At 38.7% G+C, this 27,045-nt stretch overlaps 1 protein-coding gene and 1 non-coding gene across 6 annotated transcripts in view; both read right to left on the bottom strand.

Annotated features, from left to right (window-relative positions):
• LOC124795103 overlaps positions 1 to 27,045 on the bottom strand; it is a 357,029-nt gene that overhangs the window by 109,354 nt on the left and 220,630 nt on the right. For all 5 annotated transcript variants that reach the window (XR_007016643.1, XR_007016644.1, XM_047258949.1 and 2 more), the window contains exon 8: positions 17,911 to 18,106. Coding sequence is in view for 3 of the 5 variants with exons in the window: in XM_047258949.1 (XP_047114905.1) it covers positions 17,911 to 18,106 (196 nt within the window). In the remaining 2 variants the exon portion in view is untranslated. The remainder of the gene's footprint in view (positions 1 to 17,910; positions 18,107 to 27,045) is intronic.
• On the bottom strand, positions 11,041 to 11,114 carry Trnat-ugu. Its single transcript has one exon. It is a non-coding gene; the product is annotated as a tRNA-Thr (tRNA).

Genomic DNA, 27,045 nt, shown 5'->3' with positions numbered 1-27,045 from the left:
GCAGATGCACATTGACGAAGGATGCGAGAGGTCTCAGCGCATCATGGACACTATGCACCATGTAAGGCGCCTTTCCCCAACTGGATCACTCTTCGGGAAAATTTTGAAAAATGGAGGTCAAAACCTACAGGGCACCATCACATGAAGGCCGAAATGTGAGAGAGTCCTTTTAGTCGCCTCTTATGACAGACAGAAATACCTCGGGCCTATTCTAGCCCCCGGACCCACAGGCGGGGGTGGGGGGGTGGTATCTAACATAGTTCAAAACATGTGTGACAAACTGCCACATCATGCATGACATTTAAATGTATTACTTCTGTGCTACAAACTGTATTTGCAATAAATTTTGCAGACAGTAGCCACATGTGGTGCTAAATGCACCTACAAAAGTATATCATGGTACCACCTATAGTTCAGGAGACATGACCTTATAAACACTGAGATGCATGGAAGACTGACACACTGTGCATGATATTTAAATTTATTACTTCTCTTCAACTTACTCTATTCTCAGCACATTTTGCAGACTGTACCCCAATATCCAACTGAACATACCTTCAAAATTAAACCCTTGTATGTTATTAGCAAGGCAAAGAGTATTTTGTTGTGGCCTTCAGTCCTGAGACTAGTTTGATGCAGCTCTCCATGCTACTCTATCCTGTGCAAGCTTCTGCATCTCCCAGTAACTACTGCAACCTACATCCTTCTGTATCTGCTTAGTGTATTCATATCTTGGTCTCCCTCTACGATTTTTACCCTCCACGCTGCCCTCCAATACTAAATTGGTGATCCCTTGATGCCTCAGAACATGTCCTACCAACCGATCCCTTCTTCTAGTCAAGTACTGTGAAAGAATAGCTAATTCACAGGATAAAATTAAAGCCATATGGTCAGTTGTGAAGGAAGTGTCTGGTCAGCAGCACAAGGTTGATGATATAAAGTCAGTTCACAGTAATAATATTTCTGTTACTGATAAACCAGATATATGTACAGTATTTAACAATAATTTTCTGAGCATTGTTGGTGAATTAAATAAAAATTTAGTTTCTACAGAAAATCATATAAATTTCTTAGCAAATACCTTTCCGAGATAGATGTCTGAAATACTCCTCTGTGATACAGACAAGAGGAAGATTGAGTCAATAATTAAATCACTCTCATGGTTATGATGGAGTGTCTAACAGAATATTGCAGTACTGTGCTGCAATTGTTAGCCCTGTATTTAGCCATATTTGTAATTTTTCCCTTAGGAATGGTCAGTTTCCTGAGTGATTGAAGTACTCAGAAGTAAAGCCGCTTTATAAAAAGGGAGAAAGGGATGATGTAGATAATTTTAGACCTATTTCTATGCCACCAGTGTTTGCAAAAGTTATCGAAAAGGCTGTGTATGTAAGGTTACTTGATCATTTTATATCAAATTATTTGCTATCAAATGTACAGTTTGGCTTTAGAAGTTGTTTAACAACTGAAAATGCTATATTCACTTTTCTCTGTGAGGTACTGGATGGGCTAAACAAAAAGTTTCGAACGCTTGGCGTATTCTTTGATTTAACTGAGGCATTTGACTGTGCTGATCTCACAATATTGCTCCAGAAGTTGGACCATTACGGAATAAGGGGGGTAGCTCGTTCACCTCTTACTTTACCAACAGGCAGCAAAAGGTCATTATTCACAATGTTGATAACGGCTGTGATGTGGGATCTGAGTGGGGTACTGTCAAGTGGACGGTGCCCCAGGGATCAGTGTTGTGGCTGCTCCTGTTCCTTATTTATATAAATGATATGCCCTCTATTATTATGGGTAACGCTATAATATTTCTGTTTGCTCATGACACTAGCTTAGTAATAATGGATGTTGTGTGCAACGTTGACTCTGTTTCAAATAGTGCAGTATATGACCTCAGTTCATGGCTTGTAGAACATAAACTAACGTTAAATCACAGTAAGACTCAGTTTTTACAGTTTCTAATACACAATTCAACAAAACCTGACGTTTTAATCTTACAGAATGGGCATATGATTAGTGAAACTGAACAATTCAAATTTCTAGGTGTTCAGATAGATAGTAAGCTGTCGTGGAAAGCCCACGTTCAGGATCTTGTTCAAAGACTTAATACTGCCATTTTTACTATTCGAACGATCCAAAAGTGAGTGATACTTCGACACATAAATTAGTCTACTTTGCTTATTTTCATTCACTTATGTCATATGGTATTATGTTTTGGGGTAACTCTTCCCATTCTAGAAGGATATTTTTGGCTCAGAAACGGGCAGTTCCGGCAATAAGTGGAGTGAGTGCATGAACCTCTTGTCGACCTCTGTTCACGAGTCTGGGTATTTTGACATTGGCCTCTCAATATGTATATTCCTTATTGTCATTTCTTGTTACCAATATTAGTTTATTCCCAAGAATAAGCAGCTTTCACTCGGTTAATACTCGGCAGAAATCAAACCTCCATTTTCATCGGACTTCCTTAACTCTAGTGCAAAAAGGTGTGCAGTATACTGCTGCATCCATTTTCAATAAGCTGCCACTCTAATTCAAAAATCTTAGCAGTAATCCACGCGCTTTCAAATCGTAACTGAAGAGTTTCCTCATGGGTCACTCCTTCTATTCTGTCGTGGAGTCCCTTGAAAAATTAAGCTGATTCTTTTGTAATGCTGATAGCGTTTACTTAAACTTATGGACAGACTTTTTTTCAGGTTCATGAACATTTACTTTTATGTGTTATTACTTTTATGTTGTAAGTTCATGTACTGACACGTTCCATGATCTTGGAGATTTGCTCCTCAATTTGGTCCTACAGAACTTGATGTGTAAATAAAAAATAAAATAAAAACACATAGATCACAGTATATAACATCATACACATTGAGATGTGTGAAAAACTGCTGCATCTGCATCATGATTCATGTTTAAATTTATTACTCTTTTAATGTGTGCGTGAATTCCTAAGGGACCAAACTGCTGAGGTTATCAGTCCCGAGAGTTACACACTATTTAAACTAACTTATGCTAAGAACAAGATACACGCCCATGCCCGAGGGAGGACTCGAACCTCCAGCAGGAGGGGCTGTGCTATCCATGACTTGGTGCCTCAAACTGTGTGGCTGCTCTGTGCAGCATTACTCCTTTGCTACAAACTCTATTCACAACATATTTCGCACATAGTATCCACATATGATAGTGAATGCATCTATACAAATGTGACATTTTATGACACATAGTTCAACAGATATGACATCACAAACACTGAGGTGGGTGAAAATTTGCTGCATCATGCATGAAGTTTTAATACATTCATTCTTTACTACTAACTCACTCGTACAGTGAAGTCAAATTAAGGAAATCCCTGACACCTGGCAGCACTTTTGACAGCATTCAACTGCAAAGCGCAAATGGCTGTAGATGAAAACAGTAGCCGTATACAGAGCTATGAAGAGACATTGCCACAGAGACTTTTACAAAATCATGTTGTCGACACATGAAGCAGTTGTGCCCAGCATACAGAAACTGTCCAGCATCATGTTTCTTAATTTGGATAGCGTACTAATACATTTGTACGTTATGCATATTTCTATGTAAGGCTCTTTCATAATTTCAAAGGTGTTTCATGTTTACAAGGAAATGAAATTATTTTGATACTTCACTAGAAACAAAGTTCTTTTTGTTTTAGTTCCTGATAGAAAACTGGAAAAATAAATACCCAGGCAATGCTGGGTTTATCAATTAGTTACATATATTAAAGCATATGTAATCTTGGTTTCTCCAAATGCTTATTTAAGTATCATGTAAACATTTAAAGTCTAACCTCTGCTTAAGACAGTGTTACTACTCAGGGCACATATTCGCTGAAAGCACCGCTGATGGCTGTTAATCAGTTAAAATCGATTTGCAAAAGTAAATAAAGAAAACATGATTTTGCGACTGGTTGGTGCTTATTTGGTAATTTAAAGTAAATTTGTCAAGAACTTTATGAGATTTTTGCTAATAATGATTCCCTGTTCTGTGATACATACAGGGTGTTACAAAAAGGTACGGCCAAACTTTCAGGAAACATTCCTCACACACAAATAAAGACAAGATGTTATGTGGACATGTGTCCAGAAATGCTTAATTTCCATGTTAGAGCTCATTTTAGTTTCGTCAGTATGTACTGTACTTCCTTGATTCACCGCCAGTTGGCCCAATTGAAGGAAGGTAATGTTGACTTCGGTGCTTGTGTTGACATCCGACTCGTTGCTCTACAGTACTAGCATCAAGCACATCAGTACATAGCATCAACAGGTTAGTGTTCATCATGAACGTGGTTTTGCAGTCAGTGCAATGTTTACAAATGCGGAGTTGGCAGATGCCCATTTGATGAATGGATTAGCACAGGGCAATAGCCGTGGCGTGGTACGTTTGTATCGAGACAGATTTCCAGAACGAAGGTGTCCCGACAAGAAGACATTCGAAGCAATTGATCGGCATCTTAGGGAGCACGGAACATTCCAGCCGATGACTCGCGACTGGGGAAGACCTAGAAAGACGAGGACACCTGCAATGGACGAGGCAATTCTTCGTGCAGTTGACGATAACCCTAATGTGAGCGTCAGAGAAGTTGTTGCTGTACAAGGTAACGTTGACCACGTCACTGTATGGAGAGTGCTACGGGAGAACCAGTTGTTTCCGTACCATGTACAGCGTGTGCAGGCACTATCAGCAGCTGATTGGCCTCCAAGGGTACACTTCTGCGAATGGTTCATCCAACAATGTGTCTACATCTACATTTATACTCCGCAAGCCACCCAACGGTGTGTGGCGGAGGGCACTTTACGTGCCACTGTCATTACCTCCCTTTCTTGTTCCAGTCGCGTATGGTTCGCGGGAAGAACGACTGTCTGAAAGCCTCCGTGCGCGCTCTAATCTCTCTAATTTTACATTTGTGATCTCCTCGGGAGGTATAAGTAGGGGGAAGTAATATATTCGATACCTCATCCAGAAACGCACCCTCTCGAACCCTGGCGAGCAAGCTACACCGCGATGCAGAACGCCTCTCTTGCAGAGTCTGCCACTTAAGTTTGTTAAACATCTCCGTAACGCTATCACGGTTACCAAATAACCCTGTGACGAAACACGCCGCTCTTCTTTGGATCTTCTCTATCTCCTCCGTCAACCCGATCTGGTACGGATCCCACACTGATGAGCAATACTCAAGTATAGGTCGAACGAGTGTTTTGTAAGCCACCTCCTTTGTTGATGGACTACATTTTCTAAGGACTCTCCCAATGAATCTCAACCTGGTACCCGCCTTACCAACAATTAATTTTATATGATCATTCCACTTCAAATCGTTCCGCACGCATACTCCCAGATATTTTCAGAAGTAACTGCTACCAGTGTTTGTTCCGCTATCATATAATCATACAATCAAGGATCCTCCTTTCTATGTATTTGCAATACATTACATTTGTCTATGTTAAGGGTGAGTTGCCACTCCCTGCACCAAGTGCCTATCCGCTGCAGATCTTCCTGATGAATCCTCATTTCAGTGCAAATGTTCTCTTTACGTTTGAGGCTTCATTCCAATGTGATCAAATTGTAAATTTTCACAATCAACATGTGTGGGCTGACGAGAATCCGCACGCAATTGTGCAATCACGTCATCAACACAGATTTTCTGTGAACGTTTGGGCAGGCGTTGTTGGTGATGTATTGATTGGGCCCCATGTTCTTCTACCTACGCTCAATGGAGCACATTATCATGATTTCATATGGGATACTCTACCTGTGCTGCTAGAACATGTGCCTTTACAAGTACGACACAACATGTGGTTCAAGCACTATGGAGCTCCTGCATATTTCAGCCGAAGTGTTCATACGCTTCTCAACAACAGATTCGGTGACCGATGGATTGGTAGAGGCGGACCAATTCCATGGCCTCCACGCTCTCCTGACCTCAACCCTCTTGACCTTCATTTATGGGGGCATTTGAAAGCTCTTGTCTATGCAACCCCGGTACAAAATGTAGAGACTCTTCGTGCTCGTATTGTGGACGGCAGTGATACAATATGCCATTCTCCAGGGCCGCATCAGGGATTCCATGCGACGGAGGTTGGATGCATGTATCCTCGTTAACGGAGGTCATTTTGAACATTTCCTGTAACAAAGTATTTGAAGTCACGGTGGTACGTTCTGTTGGTGTGTGGTCCCATTCCATGATTAATGTGATTTGAAGAGAAGTAATAAATGAGCTCTAACATGGAAAGTAAGCGTTTCTGGACACATGTCCACATAACATATTTTCTTTCTTTGTGTGTGAGGAATGTTTCCTGAAAGTTTGGCCGTACCTTTTTGTAACACCCTGTATATATTTATAGGCCACACACAGGGTGATTCAGGAGGAATGACACACAATTTTTGAAGTGATACTACACATACACACATCAGATTTTCGATAATTACAGAACTGAAGCAGGTTGAAGACTACACACATGAAGACAAGTGTGAATATTACTTAAATACTGTGTAGGTGTTGTGGTGGACAGAATAATGGTGGAAGAGATGACTGACTCATCCTACAACGGGTGTGAGGATTCTCCAACAGATGGCACCACTGTGACATCCCACTGAGACAGTAATTGCAAGTGTACTCAGTTAACAATCGTGGCTGGATCAATGAGCAGTTGTGAGGCCATATGTGTGTTGTGCTTGAGTGTTGTTTAGTTGAGAAAATCCATTGTGTCCATAAATACCGACATCCCACATATGTACACCCATGCACACTAAGCAGACATGTTGTTTGTGTATGGGTAATGTAATGGCAGTGCCCACGTGACTGTGACAGAATACCATAGGCATTTCCCTATAGACGAACCCCCTGTGCCATGATATTTCCCAGGATTTTTCAAACATTACACGGATCTCGAACAGTACCCAATGTACACGTAATATCAGAATGTGAGGCCATCCAATCATATGAGGAAAGGAAAACGATGTTATTGAAATGATACAATGGAGTACCATCACCAGTACATGGTGCTTTAGCCATCAGCTCAATATTCTGTAACTGTGAGAGTGGCGTACATTACGTTCCGAGGGCTTGTACCCATTCCAAGTGCAGCTTGTGCAACATCTGCATCCCAGTTCCTTAGTAAGCAGAAAGCAATCTTGTGAATGGTTGGCTGTTCACAGATACTTCACGCAACACACTTTATTTACAGATGAGGCTATATTTACCTAGAATGGTATCATGAAGACCTGTAATTCTCATACATAGCAATGTTAACCCACACAACACGATGGAAACAAGATTCCAAGTTAGGTTCTCAGTGAAGGTCTGGTGTGGTATGATTGATAACCTGGTGATAGGGTCTGTGTTCCTGCCAAACTGAATGATAGCCCACAGCATATGCACATTTCCTGATAGAAGACCTCCCTGCACTTTTGGAAGACATGACATCAGAGCAACAACAGCAAATGTACTTGTAACATGATGGACCATCGATTCACTGTACCACACAAGTATCCCAGTATCTGAATAACACATTTCCTCTATGGTGGATTAGCCATGATGGACCCATTAACTGGTTTGCCAGATCACCTGACCTAACTCCATTAGACTTTCATTTACGGGGTAGGCTAGGGGTATGTCCATGCTATGGAGGTGGATACATGTGAAGAACTTGCCTCCATTAAAGCCTGGTGAGAGGATGATCAGTGTGCAACACAACCCATCCTCCAATGCACTGACAAGTGAACTGAGATGGGTAGGGGACTTTTTGAGCACCTCTTGCAGGATGAATCAGTCGTCGGTCCCACCATTATTCTGTCCACCACAGCACCTACACAGCATTTTGGTAAGTAATATTCACACTTGCCTTCATAATCATTCGTGGATGTGAGTAGTTTTCAAACTGCTCAGTTCTGTAATGATCAAAAATCAGACACATGTTCATAGGAGTTTTTCAGTTTATTTACACATGAAGAATCAACCCACAAATTGTGTGACATTCCTCCTGAATCACTCTGTATATTAAATGGATATGTACCATATGATCGTCCAAAAGTTTATTAAAGAATCCTGTAAAAATTTGAAGTACTTCGTTCAAGAACTTTTCGAGATTTTTGTTAGCAAGGCTTCCCCTTTTTACCCTGCATATAAAAAAATATGTAAGACTATGCCCTTCTGAACATTTATTACAGTATCATGTAAAAATCTGAAATAAATCAGTCAAGAATGTTTTGAGATTTTTGGTAACAAAATCTAAACAATGACATGTCTTCATGTCATAGTATAGATGTAGAACAGGCTGTTTTTACACTACCTCCTGATGTAGCTGAGGAGGTTACAAAAGGAGCATGTGGAGTGTTGAGTGGGGCATGTTCACACTAGTGTAATATAACAGCAGCTGAAATGGCTGCTTTGCATTTTTCACTCATGGTGGATCCTGATATCATTTTCCCAGTTGATAAGAGCAATACTACAGTTGTGTTGGACCTGCAATATTATGTTCAAAATATGCACTGTTGACTATCTGCTCTAGCATATTGCAGGCTCAGTGCTGAACCAACAAAAACAGTTGAGAGGAAGACTGTCAACCTCGTGAAGGAAAGTTCCTTGTCATACGAGACTATCAATGGTCTTAATCCTTGTTTTTGTTGTTCCCCTTAGATTATATGCAGCCCTGAAGCCCCCAAGGCCATTATCAGTAACACTGGTGCTTCAACATACTGTGTAGTAGGACGTCTTGCTAATTTTGTGTTGAATCATATTATTTTTCTTTCTTTTCTTATTTATATAAGCTACATATAAACTCAATGAGCTATAAACCAAAGACATCACCAAAAGTAAATTAATAAGTTGTTTTGTGGCAAGGATAATGTTGTGATACTTGTTAAACACCTGTACAAAACAAAGTAGGGAATATGTTCTTCAGTTTATTAATTCGTTCATCTTTACCCTTTTGTTTCGGGAAATGGTGGCGTACAGATGTCTGCTTGGATCCATAGAACCAACATTATTAAAAATATGTAGTCATTAAAAGTATAATAAACAGTTATTAGAAAAGGAATATTTATTCGCATGGTTATAAGTTCAATTCCTACCTTTTCATGATTTCACTCTTCACTGAGATCTCATATCAAGAGATTCGGTGCAGACAAGAATAATTAACGCCATATCTGGAGGAGTGTTCTTGTAGCGACATTAAACTCAAGACTAAACACAATGCAATTAATGTGAAGGTAATGACTCGGACTTGATAGGCACCTATTGAACTTAGTTTATTTATGCTACAAATATTGTTCTTCGAGCGTTCAAGAACTTATAGACACATTGACAATTTCAATGGTTGCGGTGATTATTTGGTACCACACACTACAGGAAGGAGCAGTATGCAAAACAAGTTATGTTTATTGAGCTTGAATGTAATGATACTGAAGGTCTGTTGATATTGGTATCACTTAAAGTTCACCCAAGATTGTGCACAAATTCATGAATTAGCTTCAAGATTTTCTCAACTATTCTTTCCAATCAATTTTTCCAATTATTCAAGCAATTATTACTCCATCTCCATTTCCACAACACTATTAAATGGCGACCATTTAAAGGATGGCGTCGAGTGAAATATGAACAGACATTTCAATTGTTAAGATAAAAATTTTTGAGATAAATGATTCATATTATTGTTACAAGGAATTAATGAAACTTTCATTGTATTTGTTACATGTCCTCGAAATTGGGAATGATAAAACCACTGAAGGAGCACATTAAAATTAAATCCTGCCTACAAATGAGACAAGCTGGGAATGCTGATTTCAGTGGTAAAGGTAGGAATCTGCTACACTGTATGCTTATACGGCCACACTTGGTGCCGTCTCTCTGGCAGCAGATATTCTCTTTTCCTTCCAATTAATATTCCTTACGGAAAGTGAATTTCTACAGGAAAGATGAAAATCATTAAAGTCATCATTAAAGTGCAAGATAAATCATTTAAATTGTATAAGACTGTGTCAAATAATAACCAGTTTCATTAGTGAATACGCACTTAAGACTACTTTAATTGAAAAGTACCCATAGAGACAAAAATTTCATTTTTGAAAAATTTTATTCATAGTTTTGTTAAAAACTATTCACAATGGAGACAAAGGAAATAGCCATTGGAGAAAACTCATTACAAGATGCAATATGCCAAAATGTTGGAAATCCGATATTTGCAACAGTTGAAGGCAGGGCGCCAACTTGTGAACTCCGGGCGCCAATGACTGTAGCAGTTTTGTGCTCCCACTATCAATAAATGATGACACTGGTAATATAGCTGATCATGATGTCACTTTTATGATGCTGCATGAGACAATTTCTCAATTCTCACCGGGAAACTTTTTTTTCAAATAGTGAAACTGAAGGGTGCAACAGTGAAAATTGCTTTGATTACTTGCTCACGACATCGCAAATGCAAGAGCAGGAAACAGTTTGTAAAGACAAGGCAAATACTAGTGAGACACACAATTTGACACAAATCATGCCACAAATAAGACAACAAATGATGACCAACTGAAAACCCTCAACTGCCGACAGGTGTTGTTGATATACCTCAATGTGGACAGTTGAAAATGTGTGCCCCAACCTGGACTCGAACCCGGGATCTCCTGCTTACGTGGCAGACACTTTATCCATCTGAGCCACCAAGGACACAGATGAATAGCGCAACTGCAGGGACTTATCCCTTGCACGCTTCCAGTGAGACTCACATTCCCAACTGTCCACAATTCTACACATGTAATGAACCTTATAGACATTTGCCCATCCACTCATTACTCGCGCACGCTTTGGCGATTCCCGTAAGAGTTTAGGCAACCTGTGCACATTCGCACAGATGAAGGTCAATGGCTGGGTAGCCTTTAACTATATATGTGAAGACAGTAACTGTTCTCAAAAGAACAGAATACTGCTGATGACCGTGCAGCTTTTCCCTGGAATAAATGATGACTAACTGAAAACCCTCAGCTGTTGACAGGTGTTGTTGATATAGCTCGATGTGGACAGTTGAAAATGTGTGCCCCGACCTGGACTCGAACCAGGGATCTCCTGCTTACATGGCAGACGCTCTATCCATCTGAGCCACCGAGGACACAGATGAATAGCGCAACTGCAGGGACTTATCCCTTGCACGCTTCCAGTGAGACTCACATTCCCAATGTCCACAATTCTACATATGTAATGTACCTTATAGACATTTGCCCTTCCACTCATTACTCGCGCACGCTTTGGTGATTCCCGTAAGAGTTTAGGCAACCTGTGCACATTCGCAGAGATGAAGGTCAATGGCTGGGTAGCCTTTAACTATATATGTGAAGACAGTAACTGTTCTCGAAAGAACAGAATGCTGCTGATGACCGTGCAGCTATTCCATGGAATAAATGATGACTAACTGAAAACCCTCAGCTGCCGACAGGTGTTGTTGATATACCACGATGTGGACAGTTGAAAATGTGTGCCCCGACCTGGACTCGAACCCGGGATCTCCTGCTTACATGGCAGACACTCTATCCATCTGAGCCATCGAGGACACAGACGAATAGCGCGACTGCAGGGACTTATCCCTTGCACGCTTCCCATGAGACTCACATTCCCAACTGTCCTCAGCTGAGAGTTTTCAGTTAGTTATCATTTATTCCAGGGAAAAGCTGCACGGTCATCAGCGGCATTCTGTTCTTTCGAGAACAGTTACTGTCTTCACATATATAGTTAAAGGCTACCCAGCCATTGACCTCCGTCTGTGCGAATGCGCGCAGTTTGCCTAAACTCTTACGGGAATCACCAAAGTGTGCGCGAGTAATGAGTGGATGGGCAAATGTCTATAAGGTACATTACACCTGTAGAATTGTGGACAGTTGGGAATGTGAGTCTCACAGCAAGCTTGCAAAGGATAAGTCCCTGTCCCTGCAGTCGCGCTATTCATCTGTGTCCTCTGTGAGTTGCATCTGCGTGAGTGTGTGTGTGTGTGTGTGTGTGTGTGTGTGTGTGTGTGTGTGTGTGTGTGTGTGTGTATGTGTGTGTGTGTGTGTGTCTATTGTTGATGAAGGTCAATGATTGAAAGCTTTAATTGTGAAAGTCTTTTTCTTGTTTCTATCTGCAACTCAACATATCCGCTATATGGTGAGTAGCAACTTTCCTTCTCATAACATTGTACAATAATATTAGATTTCGGTTGCTGGAAAGGTACATTCCAGACTATATGTTGTTAGTTGTTAAGGAAAATTTTTGTTTGTAGTTTTTCTTATATGTCAAATGTGTAAATGATAAGATGAGTGGTTGTAAAAAGGAAGAATTTTACTTTTATGTGTCTAGAGATAGCGATACTCTGAATAGAACCCTTGATCTTGTGCGTAGCCAAGTTGTAAACAATTAAATGAACTTGCGAAATGCACAGTATCGTGCAATGCAATATGCAACTCACTTTGACGCAAGTGGTAGCAGAGTGACGCTGTGCATGTGCACTGAGGAGCAAGCTAATCAACAAACCACAAGAGCATGCGCACCAGACAGGCACAGCTGGAAGAGTTGGAGTGCCCAAACCAAACAAACCTGATGAGCTGCAGCCCATACTAGCATTTGTACAGCCTATCAAATAAACAGTGACACAGAAAATTAAGGGATAGTCTATACTACGACTACCTACAACACACACACACACACACACACACACACACACACGGATAAGCTAGGGATTACATACGCACGACACAGGAAAGGGGCGCTACACTACGAGATATTTACTTAAGCTACACTACTATACACATTATATCTATGTATGTACAATATTTACAAATTTAAGTATTGAAAGTGCATGCACTAGTCATACTTGATAGATGAGAAAAGTCTTGCTGAAGGTAAACAAGCAAGCACGGTGTAAGTGGCAAACTGAATAAGAGGTCGCACCACGCCTCTAATACACCTTATGTTCCAGATTTATAAGGTAGGTAGAGACACACACATGACACAAAATAAGTTTTGTGATAACATGACTGCACACTGAAATAAATGAATACATGGTTGAATATAGTATTAAGTTTTTTCTTCCACAGAACGATGCATTGACACGTCCTAAAGTGAAGAAAGATAAATGCTTGTAGAATGTTAGGTACCATACAAACATAAGAAAGGACCGCCCCACAAGTAAATATAGTTGTAAGTTTATGATATGTATGAATGTGATAGTGTGACAGTATGTGAAGAAGAAAACAGTAGCATTACTTCACGTATCACAATGCTGAAGTAAGGCTGAGTACTATCAAATAATCAAGGGGTTGAAACCTAACTACAGAGAGTGTTGACTACCCATGAAAGCATCAAACACCTGAATTATATCGAAATTTTTATGCACATTTGTTCATCATCATCTTGGACAGTTTCCAGCCTCTAGTTGGGTCTGTTTGGAACATAGGCCTCTCCATCATCTTCCGTGTAGCCACAATGTCTCTAGCTTCACCTTGCTCCAGTCTTTTCCTTTCTTCTGGATGCATTCCTCCACTGCTTTCAGCCATCTGTCTCTCTGTCTTCCTCTTCTCCTGGGTATCCTCCTCTTCTCCATTCACTTAACATGACCATACCATCTCAACCTTGATTTCTCTATCTCCTCCTGTAATGGTTCCACCTTCATTGACTCTCTGATCCTCTCATTTCTTAACCTGTCTATATTTGTCACTCCAGTACCGTTCCTCAAGAATTTCATCTCACTAGCGTGTACTTTGCTTTTCTCTCTTCCTTTCATAACCCAGGTTTCGGATGCATATGTTAGGATCGGGACATAGTATGACCAGTATATAATCTTTTCACTGATTTGGGGTATACCCCTGCTCCATATCAGGTTTCTAACACTCTTCTGAAATGCTTCTGCTTTAGTCCCCACTCGTTTATTTCTCTGTTGTTTTTTCCATCTTCTTGTATCAGGCTTCCTAGGTACTCGAAACTCTCTGCTCTCCTCAATCATTCCGCACCAATTGTCATTACAGTTGTTCCTCTTTCTTTTGTTCTTGTTGTGATAATAACCTTGGTCTTCCTTATACTAAAATTCATCCCATATTCTTGTACTGTTCGTTCCCATACGTCCAACTTCTCTGGTACTTCCTCCCCCATATTCCCCCAAATCATTAGATCTGCTAGAGAGGCGAGGCCATGCGTAGTTATCTGAACAGCACGTAGTATCTATTAAATGACTATTGTTTACTTCTTTGATTTTTTTCTGAATTGATAAATATGCTCCAGCAAGAAGTCACTGTAAATTGAAATAAAATGTATGTCAATTTATGCTGTAAATGAAAACAGAATCTATTATTGTATGAATGTTACATGAAGCATGTGTAGCCAAACGAGTGTAAAATATGCAGTCATATAACTGGAATCGAATATTGTAACGAAAATGAAATCTTAAAAAATGTAGTACTAAAACTAAATGACAAGTAATGACCGGGTATATAAAAAGGGGATAGAATATGTTACAGATTATAACGTATATGAGTGATGACAAGGGCATGCCAGCAAATGAATAGGGTAAGTGTATTTTGTAATTGTATTTGTATTTTATTATGTTATGTGTACGGTATGTGGAAAGGACACTAAAGAAACTTTACATATGCAACAGCATGAAAGAGCTCAAAAACAAAGCACAAAAACATACGAAACTTGGCTGCAAAGTGCCAAGTGTATGTGCATTGAATCAATATGTGCATGGGTGCATCGTAAACTAAAAATGGCAATACTCCATTTAACACGAACTTTCTGCACCCAACAATGCTGTAAAAGCAACAAGGAACTTACCTTGTTGACGGATGTCAGACATACAGCTGGTCTCCCCACTGGATAAGAGAGAGCGGCGAGGTGAAATACATTCCTCGGGCCACTGATATGGAAACCAGTTGTCACCGCATCAAAGAATTCACAAAGGATCATGCCGCTGAACTCAAGCTTCACAAATTTGTGCAGTGAAAGCCACTGTAAATGCACGACAGACACTCTGGCCTCATACTGGACATGTGAGCATGGACTGTGATGATAACGGATGTAGGGCTGCGCACGCATACTTCGTAAGCTAAACACTGTGCAGATGCTAACTGACAATAATGGGACTATATGGTTACAGCATGCACTTTGTTAGGTGAGAAAACTTATACATGCATGTGTTAAAATAAGCTGACATGCCCATATAAATTGCTAACCATTCACGATAACTCCAATGGCCGAAAATAAAGGCTATGTCCATACCGGCCAGGATTATCAAACCTCAAAAAGGGAAATAAGCTCAACCACTGGGCACCTCTGTACAATGTCAGTGCACAGTGAGGGGCAATTGTACTGAATCATATTATTGTTCTTTCTTTTCTTTATGTAAATTAATGAGTTGTTTTGTAGCAAGGATAATGTTTTGATACATCATTAAATATCTGTATGAAACAAATAATAAATACACTCTTCACTCTTCAATTTATTAATTCATGTACCTTCACCCTTTCATTTCAGGAAGTGGTAGCGTATAGACGTATGCTTGGACCCATCATACGAGCATTGTTAAAAATGTGTATTTTAACCATTCATTAAAAGTATTATAAAAAGTTATTAGAAAAGGAATATTTATTTGCACAGTAATAAGTTCAAATCCTATACGTTCATCATTTCACTCGCCGCTGAGATCCTGGATCAAGAAGTTCAGTGCAGACAAGAGTAGTTAACACCATATCTAGAAGAGTGTCCCTACATAAACATTGTCACACTCAAGACTAAACACAATGGAATTAATGTGAAGGTAATGACTCAGACTTGATAGGCACCTATTGAACTCGATTTACTTATGCTTAAAATATTGTGCTTCTTGTGTTCGAGAACTTATAGACAGATTGACAACTTCAATGCTTGCGGTGATTATATGGTACCATACATAATGCAATTAGTTTATTGACCTTTAATATAATGACATTCAAGGTCTGTTGATATTGGCATCCATTAAAGTTCACCCAAGATTGTACACAGATTCATAAATTACCTTCAAGATTTTCTCAACTATTCTTTTTAATCAGTTTTTCCAATTATTCAAGCAATTATTAATCCACTTCCATTTCCACATCACTATTCATCTGTTGGGTTGTGAGTGCATCACATTAAGAGCTCAGCATACTTCTTAGATCAATTAGAGGGATTGTGTTTCAATGTCTGTGATTTTTTCCTATATTTCGATGTGGTGTCTCTCTTCATTCACATTTCTCCAATTGAGGTTAGGTTTGATGTAGAATTAAGGAACCTTTTTTGACATGTGTTGATTCTTATGTACAGACAGATGGAGTTGTGATGGGGGAGTTCTTTATCACCCATTTTTGCCAAACTGTACGTGGGAGATTTTGAGGTACATGCCCTGGAGTTGGGGGACACTGAAACCTCCTCCTTTTCAGATATGTAGACAATACTTTTGTTGTTTGGACTCACGGATGTGAGAGTTTAAACAGCTTTATAGAAAATCTGAATTTAGTCCAACTGAATATTTGCTACATGACAGAGTGAGAAAATGATAGCTGCCTTTCCCTCCTTGATATGTTGATAAGGAGAAAGATTTCTGAAATGCAATTTATGAGAAGCAAACTCACACTGACTTATACTTTCAGACTGATAGCTGTCGACATCTGGTTCAGTATGAAGGATACTTTGTATCTTGGTTTGTAGAGTCCACAACATCTCAGACAATGAAAGTTTGTCAGCTGAGTTAGCCCACATAAAAGTGACCTTTCACTAGAATGGTTATAGTGAAAGACAGATCAGATACACATTATGCTATCGACCAACAAGGAAATGGGCGGGTGGTGAAAATTACAAGGTACCACAAAAAGTCTACAGCCTTTTTCCCTTACACAGGTAAGTTTTCCAATAGGAATGGTTGTACCCTGCGGAAGCATGATGTGAATGTGTTTTTGAAACCTTCTGGACCTCCATCTAAGATTAAGGTCCTTTTAGGTCCCATAATGATGATCTTGCTTTGCATCATGTGGTTATCAACAATATCCACTGCAGTTGTGGCATGTAATAAGACGGGTCAGACTTTCAGAACCATGGAGGAATGGTATACTGTGCATAAGTGTCATATAAATTTACAACAGCTAAAAAATCTGCTATCCCAGAACATTACCTTGGCACTGATTATCCTGTAGAACACAACTACACATAAGATACTGGCACGCACTTCCAGCTACTAGGATGGCATAAATAAGGAAGCATTTGAGATTATATTAGCAAGAGACCTTATAAATAGAGGTGGTGGTTTTTGTTTAAATTCTGCTGTCTCCCTGGTCAAATAACACGGGGACAGAATGAATGCTATCTCACTCGTTGGTGATTAATGATCACTATCACATTGGTCGTCTTTGGTCATGCTGAGGAGGTAGTGTTCAGAGAGAGGGAGACTCTCTCTCTCTCTCTCTCTCTCTCTCTCTCTCTCTCTCTCTCTGTGTGTGTGTGTGTGTGTGTGTGTGTGTGTGTGTGTGTGTGAGAGAGAGAGTTGGGGGAGGGGTCTTTCTTCATGTGCTCTGTATAACATGATTTTGAATTTCCTTGTGTACCCTTCTCACATAGCATTTATAATTTGAAAAAGACAAGAGTGTGCACCTGTTGAAATAATAGTGGTTGTCAAAGACTTCACCCACCAGCATTCCTGAAAGTTGTCTGAATATTTTATATGCAGGTAAACTCAAGTTCACAACATTAAATTTTTCTACCAATCAATGTTGGAAGAACCTATGAACAAAATGAAATTCTAGTTGACTATTTCTAATAATATCAATTATGCAATGCGAGGCACAAGTAACAAAATAGTTTTTAGCTACGTAGAGAAGAGACAGAAAATTTGTCATATACAGAGAAAAATTTAGATATAGAACTTATCTTACCCGTATCAGATGGAACAGCACCATTTAAATTACCATTGGAAACATCTTGTAACTGTTTTTTGTTGTTAACAGTGCTATACTTGGATGCAGTTTTATCACTATTCAAGTGACTTGCTGAAATAAGTGCTTTGTTGGTGTCTTCATTGTAAGTTTTACTTTGTAAACACAAACTCTCCTCACATAAAGGCTCAGGACCCTAGATAAATAGCATGGTTCAGTCAAAATAAAGATTCTATTAATTAGTCATATATGTTACACATTTCTGTTTCCCATTAACAACAGTGATTTGTGATACTTTAAAAAGTAAACTGTTTTCACTGTTCATAACGATCCTTATCATCAACAAAGTTCTTTGCGTGATGTAATATTGCACACAATATCTTACCAAAGAATACTAGGCAAGGAAAATAAAATGTCACAATTCATGAGTAATAATACGTGAAAGAAATATTTACACATGATTTGATATGATTCTAATTGAATTGGTGAGTTAGAAAAGGGGTCATGTTCCAGAAAGCAAATTTTTCAAGAAAGAGAAAAAAGAAAAACCATTTTACTACAGAATAGGTTTAAGCATGATGCTGTGGAGTTGCCATGTAACAATTGGCTCCAGGGTGAAATAATATCCACCATAACAACATACTCTAGCCATCAACTGTGGTCAGTAATCAAGTTTGATTGTCTGGAGATAACCCCTTTCTGAACTTTATGATGATGATGATGAGGCAAGTGGCATTCTGCTTACAGTGCAGGGATTGTGTTATGCAAGTTTATATTAGTCATGTTGATTATAGCAATAAAAGAGTGTGGTATGAGCATATAGATTTATTCATAATGCACCCAACCACTGGTAAAATACAGCATAGGTATGTATGATATGAATGTGTGATGTCTATTCTTTCATGTCCGAAAAACAGACACAACATATTCATATAATTGATTTGCCTTAACAGGCAATGAATTCACTACTTTCAGTGTGGATACACAAAAATGTTCGACCTCCTGTGGGTATCTCAAAGTAGCACACACGGAGGACATGGACGGACACTGCGGATAGGTGGAGGTATGTGGAAATGTGGGTTGGCCAAGAGTTGTGCCAAGACAGTTGGCACAATTTTGATAAACATTGTGTCTGGGTGGCATAGTGGTTAACACAACTACCTAGTAAGCAAACGATCCCAGGTTCATGTCCCGGTCTGGTACCCATTTGCAATCGTTGCTGCTGATTCTGCATGAAGACCCGATGCAGCTGACATCAACAGTTTCCTCACTTACTTTCCCCTCTCCCTCCTCCACCTTCATTTTACATAAAGGGGGATATGCTCCACATTTATCTTATCCATCCTTTGCTGGCCACTAGCAGCTACCGTTATAAAATAGTTTCTGATTGTCGGGTATGTACTGTAAAATTTTCTTTACATAGTTTAGATTCTTCTTTTTTATTGGAACAGCTCCACTACAGGCTTGTTTACACAGACATGGCCCCTTTCCTAATTCAATATCCTTCTATCGAGTGCTTCTCTTGATGGTACATGACCCCCCGTTATACCAAATGACAAGATCAGTTAACTCCAGTAAGCGTAATTTGACAAATAAGTGACTCCTTTTCCAACAGATCAATTCAATTAATTCTTTGACAATAATAAATAAAGTAGAAGCTAACTATGAGCAACAATAAATTATTCAAAAACTTTCCTAAATAATTATAGTAAGTAATACACTGAGCCTCAAAAATTTGTTACAAAACAAAAAGTGTGACAAGATAAAAGTATTATCAAGAATCACATGGTAATCAGATGAGAAGAGGATGATAATTAGAACACAGCTGATAAATTCCTGCTTACTCTACAAAGATGGAAAAACTGTGTAGCAGATCTAAAGAAGTAGAATAGAGCACCTATAATCTCTCATAATGTGTTTTATTCAAACTACATTTAACTGATCCCAAAAATGAATCTTTTCTGATGTTTTAAGTTGTAAATGAAAGCTTGCAGTCCACCTATCAGGTCATACTAAAAACTTTAAAGGATGCTGGATAAAAAAATTAATTAAAAGATTTCACTTGCATGCTCAACTTTTACATCTCACTTTCATAAATCACTTTTACATCACTCACCATTTTCCCCTAGCAATTTATTTAATCACTAAGAAAGCAGAAAAGATATAGCTCCAAATATGGAATGAATTCTGGGTATTTTATAAGTTAACACCTTCAGATCTCTGATATGGTATTCTGAACAGAGGGCAACATTACCCAGGAACTATATGACAATAACAATTGAAAATACACAAGAAAATATAATTCACTCACTGTTTGGCAAGTTAGCTGCATATTTCCCTCTTTACTCTTCACTTAAAAAAAGGAGCTAAGAGACTCTTGAAATAATTAATCCATATATATTGTAAAAACATATGTGCAGGTTTTCCACATCTCCTCCTAAAGCACTGAACCAATTTCAATCAAACTTGGTGTACATATCCCTTAGTGTCTGGCAACAATCCCTGTCAGGGTAAGAACTACCTGCCTATCATAATTCAGGACATATGATGTCAAACAATGAGATGCATGAAAAACTACCACACCATGTGTGATTTTTAAATTTATTACTTCTGGGATACTAAATCTATTCACAATAAATTTCACAGACAGTATCCATATGTGTAGTTAAATGTATCTACAAATTTATACCATGTTACCACACACAGTTCAAGAGATAGGAGGTCAAACACTGATATGTGTGAAAAACTGTCAGATTGTGCATGATGTTTAAATTTATTACTGCTTTGCTACTAAATCTATTCACAACATGCTTTGCAGACAGTATCCAAATATGCAGCTGAATGTACCTATACAAATATACCACTGTACGACACGCAGTTGAAGAGGTATTACGTCAAACACTGAGAAGCATGAAAAAATGTCACATCATGTATGAAGTTTTAATATATTTACTCTTTACTACTAATATGTCACTCCCACACTCGAGTCAAGCTAAAGAAATCTCTGATACTTGGCAGCACTTTTGACAGCTTTCAACTGCAAAGTGCTAATGGCTGTAGACAAAAACAATCACCATCTATAGACTATGAAGAGAGGAGAGACACTGTGATTGTACGATTGTAGACATGCAAAGCAGCTGCACTCAGCATACAGAAGCTGTTTGGGATATTAAACCACAAACACATTCCTTTTTTGTTCTCATTTCCAACACAAAATTGGCAATATGAATAGTGGGGCAATGTCAGATTTGTAAGCTAGTAGTGTGATATCATGAAAACCAATTTCATTTATTTGAGTAAATTTTTCTAACAAGATAGATCCATTTTTAAAACAATCTGCCTCTTACCTACATCTGTGAACACATGGGGGCTATACTGTGATGCATCAAATGGCTCAGCCCGCTGAATGACCCAAATGGAACTGAGTTACCCATAACTTTTCTCCTGGTTTACTCAAAGACACTGGAATTTCTTTCAGGTAAGTGCTGAATTAGAAATGCCATTAGAAAAAGGAATAGAAACTGTTTCAACCAAAGTCTCCAAGTATCCGGAGTTTGTTGTGTTATGCCTTGATTTTCAGTTACTCATGAATAAAATTACTATATTGCCCTACAGTATAAACTAAATGTAGACGTAATTTGCATTACTGAATATTGGCTATGAAATAACAAAGTAAAATTAATCTCAGTCTCAGCAAGTAATTTTAGCTGAGATTTCTTCAAACATGGGGCTCTGTTATCTCTGTCAAACAGCAAATAAATTTTTGTGATGTCAATAAAAGTTATTTTGACCCGACTGAAAAAGACTTTCAACTTCCCATTACTAAGCTGCCAAAGCTTAATATCATAATTCTTAGCATATGTACAGCATCAAGAGTAAGTGTGCCAATCTTCCTGAGCAAATTAGAGGTTCTGCTGAATGGGATCAGTGCATTAAATATAAAGATAGTGCTTTGTAGGTGCAACCACAACGGAGTGGTATCTGTTGATAGGTCAGACTAACGTGAGGTTCCTGAAGAGGGGCAGCAGACTTTTCAGTAGTTGCAGGGGCAACAGTCTGGATGATTGGCTGATCTGGCCTTGTAACACTAACCAAAACGGCCTTGCTGTGCTGATACTGCGAACGGCTGAAAGCAAGGGGAAACTACAGCTGTAATTTTTCCCGGTGGCATGCAGCTTTACTGTATGGTTAAATGATGATGGTGTCATCTAGGGTAAAATATTCCGGAGGTAAAATAGTCCCCCATTCGGATCTCCAGGCGGGGACTACTCAGGAGGACTTCGCTATCAGGAGAAAGAAAACTGGCGTTCTACGGATCGGAGCATGGAATGTCAGCTCCCTTAATCGGGCAGGTAGGTTAGAAAATTTAAAAAGGGAAATGGATAGGTTGAAGTTAGATATAGTGGGAATTAATGAAGTTCGGTGGCAGGAGGAACAAGACTTTTGGTCAGGTGAATACAGGGTTATAAATACAAAATCAAATAGGGGTAATGCAGGAGTAGGTTTAATAATGAATAAAAAAATAGGAGTGCGGGTAAGCTACTACAAACAGCATAGTGAATGCATTATTGTGGCCAAGATAGACACGAAGCCCAAGCCTACTACAGTAGTACAAGTTTATATGCCAACTAGCTCTGCAGATGATGAAGAAACTGAAGAAATGTATGATGAAATAAAAGAAATTATTCAGGTAGTGAAGGGAGACGAAAATTTAATATTCATGGGTGGCTGGAATTCGATAGTAGGAAAAGGAAAGGAAGGAAACATAGTAGGTGAATATGGAACGGGGTTAAGGAATGAAAGAGGAAGCTGCCTGGTAGAATTTTGCACAGAGCATAGCTTAATCATAGCTAACACTTGGTTCAAGAATCATAAAAGAAGATTGTATACATGGAAGAAGCCTGGAGATACTGACAGGTTTCAGATAGATTATATAATGGTAAGACAGAGATTTAGGAACCAGGTTTTAAATTGTAAGACACTTCCCGGGGCAGATGTGGACTCTGACCACAATCTATTGGTTATGAACTGTAGATAAAAATTGAAGAAACTGCAAAAAGATGGGAATTTAAGGAGATGGAACCTGGATAAATGGACTAACCAGAGGTTGTACATAGTTTCAGGGAGAGCATAAGGGAACAATTGAAATGAATAGTGTAAAGAAATACAGCAGAAGAAGAATGGGTAGCTTTGAGGGTGAAGTAGTGAAGGCAGCAGAGGATCAAGTAGGTAAAAAGATGAGGGCTAGTAGAAATCCTTGGGTGACAGAAGAAATATTGAATTTAATTGATGAAAGGAGAAAATATAAAAATGCAGTAAATGAAGCAGGCAAAAAGAAATACAAACGTCTCAAAAATGAGATCGACAGGAAGTGCAAAATGGCTAAGGAGGCACGGCTAGAGGACAAATGTTAGGATGTAGAGGCTTATCTCACTAGGGGTAAGATAGATACTGCCTACAGGAAAATTAGAGAGACCTTTGGAGAAAAGAGAACCACCTGTATGAATATCAAGAGCTCAGATGGAAACCCAGTTCTAAGCAAAGAAGGGAAAGCAGAAAGATGGAAGGAGTATACAGAGGGTCTACACAAGGGCAAGGTACTTGAGGGCAATATTATGGAAATGGAAGAGGATGTAGATGAAGATCAAATGGGAGATATGATACTGCGTGAAGAGTTTGACAGAGAACTGAAAGACCTAGGTTGAAACAAGGCCCCAGGAGTAGACAACATTGCATTAGAAATACTGACAGCCTTGGGAGAGCCAGTCGTGACAAAACTCTACAATCTGGTGAGCAAAATGTATGAGACACGCGAAATACCCTCGAACTTCAAGAAGAATGTAATAATTTCAATCCCAAAGAAAGCATGTGTTGAAAGATGTGAAAATTACCGAACTATCGGTTTAATAAGTCACGGCTGCAAAATACTAACGCAAATTCTTTACAGATGAATGGAAAGACTGGTAGAAGCCAACCTCGGGGAAGATCAGTCTGTATTCCGTAGAAATATTGGAACACGTGAGGCAATACTGACCCTACAACTTGTCTTAGAAGCTAGATTAAGGAAAGGCAAAGTTACTTTTCTAGCATTTGTAGACTTAGAGAAAGCTTTTGACAATGTTGGTTGGAATACTCTCTTTCAAATTCTGATGGTGGCAGGGGTAAAATACAGGGAGCGAAAGGCTATTTACAATTTGTACAGAAACCAGATGGCAGTTATAAGAGTTGAGGGACATGAAAGGGAAGCAGTGGTTGGGAAGGGAGTGAGACAGGGTTGTAGCCTCTCCCCAATGTTATTCAATCTGTATATTGAACAAGCAATAAAGGAAACAAAAGAAAAATTCGGAGTAGGTATTAAAATCCATGGAGAAGAAATAAAAACTTTAAGGTTCGCCGATGACATTGTAATTCTGTCAGAGACAGCAAAGGACTTGGAAGAGGAATTGAACGGAATGGACAGTGTCTTGAAAGGAGGATATAAGATGAACATCAACAAAAGCAAAACGAGGAGAATGGAATGTAGTCGAGTTAACTCGGGTGATGCTGAGGGAGTTAGATTAAGGAATGAGACACTTAAAGTAGAAAAGGAGTTTTGCTATTTAGGGAGCAAAATAACTGATGATGGTCGAAGTAGAGAGGATATAAAATGTAGACTTGCAATGGCAAGGAAAGCGTTTCTGAAGAAGAGAAATTTGTTAACATCGAGTATAGATTAAAGTGTCAGGAAGTCGTTTCTGAGAGTATTTGTATGGAGTGTAGCCATGTATGGAAGTGAAACATGGACGATAAATAGTTCAGACAAGAAGAGAATAGAAGCTTTCGAAATGTGGTGCTACAGAAGAATGCTGAAGATTAGATGAGTAGATCACATAACTAATGAGGAGGTATTGAACAGAATTGAGGAGAAGGAGAATTTGTGGTACAACTTGACTAGAAGTAGGGACTGGTTGGTAGGACACATTCTGAGGCATCAAGGGATCACCAATGTAGTATTGGAGGGCAGCGTGGAAGGTAAAAATCGTAGAGGGATACCAAGAGATGAATACACAAAGCAGTTTCAGAAGGATGTAGGTTGCAGTAGGTACTTGGAGATGAAGAAGCTTGCACGAGATAGATAGCATGGAGAGCTGCATCAAACCAGTCTCTGGACTGAAGACCACAACAACAACACAAATAAATATTCTTCTCTTGCCATACAACATCGTTTTAGAAATTCTGAATCTTAGTGTGTGCTTTAAAATTCGTTCTTCACCATAAATTAGTTGCAGGCACTTTTCTAGACTTGTCAAAAGTCTTTTGATGTTCTGGACCATAATATTCTGCCCGAAAAAAAGACAAGGAGTAAGGAAGAGCAGCAAATAGCTGGTTGTGTCTGTACCTTAAAAACTGCAGGCAGAAAGTATACTTCACTGAATTCGACACTAACAGGAGAATAAAACATGTAGCAATTTCTTCCTTTCTAGGGAATTACCAATCAAATATGGTGTACTGCAGGGCTGAATCTTAGGTCCATTACTCTTCTTGATTTGTATGGATGATGTTTTTGAATATATGAGCCCACAAAAACTATCCTATTTGTTGATAACTTCAGCATATTTCTTACTGCTTCGATCATAGAAACCCTGCAGTCAGCAGTAGACAGTTCTATGAAAAGACTAACTGCTCTACAACCAAAAACAAACTCGTTGTAAATACTGAAAAAAACTATATGTGTCAATTTTGATTTATTTCCTCCATCTAATCAAACTGTATTCTAGCATGATTGAAAAATGATCCGCAGAAAATGTAAGTGTCACAAAATTATTGGGTCTGTGGGTTCAGCAAAAAAGTGGGACTCACATATAAATAACTCATCTAGGAAATTTTAACCTGTGTGCTATGGTCTAAGAATAATAAGGTCTACAACAAGCAAAATAACAGCACTGCAGGCATACTACATGCCGTTCCACCCACTGCTTCTACATGGCAACATGTTTTGGGGATACTCAACTCACAGCATAAAGGTTTTTAATATGCAAAAAAGAGCCCTAAGAATAATTAGTGGCCTTAAATATATGGAGTCCTGTCAATCTCATTTCACTGAACTGGGTGTCCTGAATGTTCCAAGCTTATTCATTTATGAATTAAGATGAATTTTTGGATAAGTAAGTGGGTAATTTCCCCAACCCCCACAAAAAATAAATAAATAAAAATAAAAAAATAAAAATATTAAGTGACATGTAATATTTTGTGTAATGTAATATCTTGTATAGACACCTTTTATTAACCCGACATGTTCCACATCATTACGAGGTGTCGTATTCATGATCTGTGGAACAAGTAGTAATCTCATCTAATCTGAAACAATCTTCTACACTAGAGACCACCTCTTGAAAATAGGCAAACTAATACAGAACCAAAAATATATACAACTACTGCACAGAGGGAAATCAAATATACATAAGAAATATTACAAGACAACACACTAGTAGAGGAGCAGAAACACTGGTGTAATGTTACACAATAAGATACCAGAAGAAATAAAAATTGCTACGTAACAAACATTTAAAATTAAACTAAAGGTATTTCTAATAAAGCACTGTTTCTATTTTGTAAGAGAATTTCTGAATATGTAACTAAGAAGTTACTTAGAAATTAAATTGAATGAAAGGTACCTTATTTTAATTTGCCTACTATATGCTAAAACTATGTATTATTGCAACTTTCCTTTGACCTATCCAATGTAAGTTGTACAATTTGTGCTGTTTGATAAAACTAGACCAATAAAAAAAATCAATCAGTCAATCAATGAAGACATGGATTATACAGTTCAGAATCACACCCTCTTTACTGTATACTTCATTTGTAGTTATTGTTGCTGAAAAATACCTGTGCAAATTTGAATATTAAGTGAATTTCAATGAAAAATGATGATCACAAATTCTTTGTGCATAGAGTAAGCCTATAGTTCATTTGGAGAATTTGCAACCCTTGCTCATCTCTTAGTTACAGACAAATTTTTTAAAGTGTGCAGCCCTACAGCAGTGACTTTCAACTTCCAGAACATAATGTACAACTATAAAAGAGTCTGCACACAAATGGCCATCTCATAAGGATGCTGGAAGTACGGTATCTCCATTGAGTCCACAGAAGATT

This window comes from Schistocerca piceifrons, chromosome 4 (assembly GCF_021461385.2).
Source record: "Schistocerca piceifrons isolate TAMUIC-IGC-003096 chromosome 4, iqSchPice1.1, whole genome shotgun sequence".
Lineage (NCBI taxonomy): Eukaryota > Metazoa > Arthropoda > Insecta > Orthoptera > Acrididae > Schistocerca > Schistocerca piceifrons.
The sequence above is the reverse complement of the archived record's forward strand: the minus strand, read 5'-3'. Positions and strand labels throughout refer to the sequence as shown.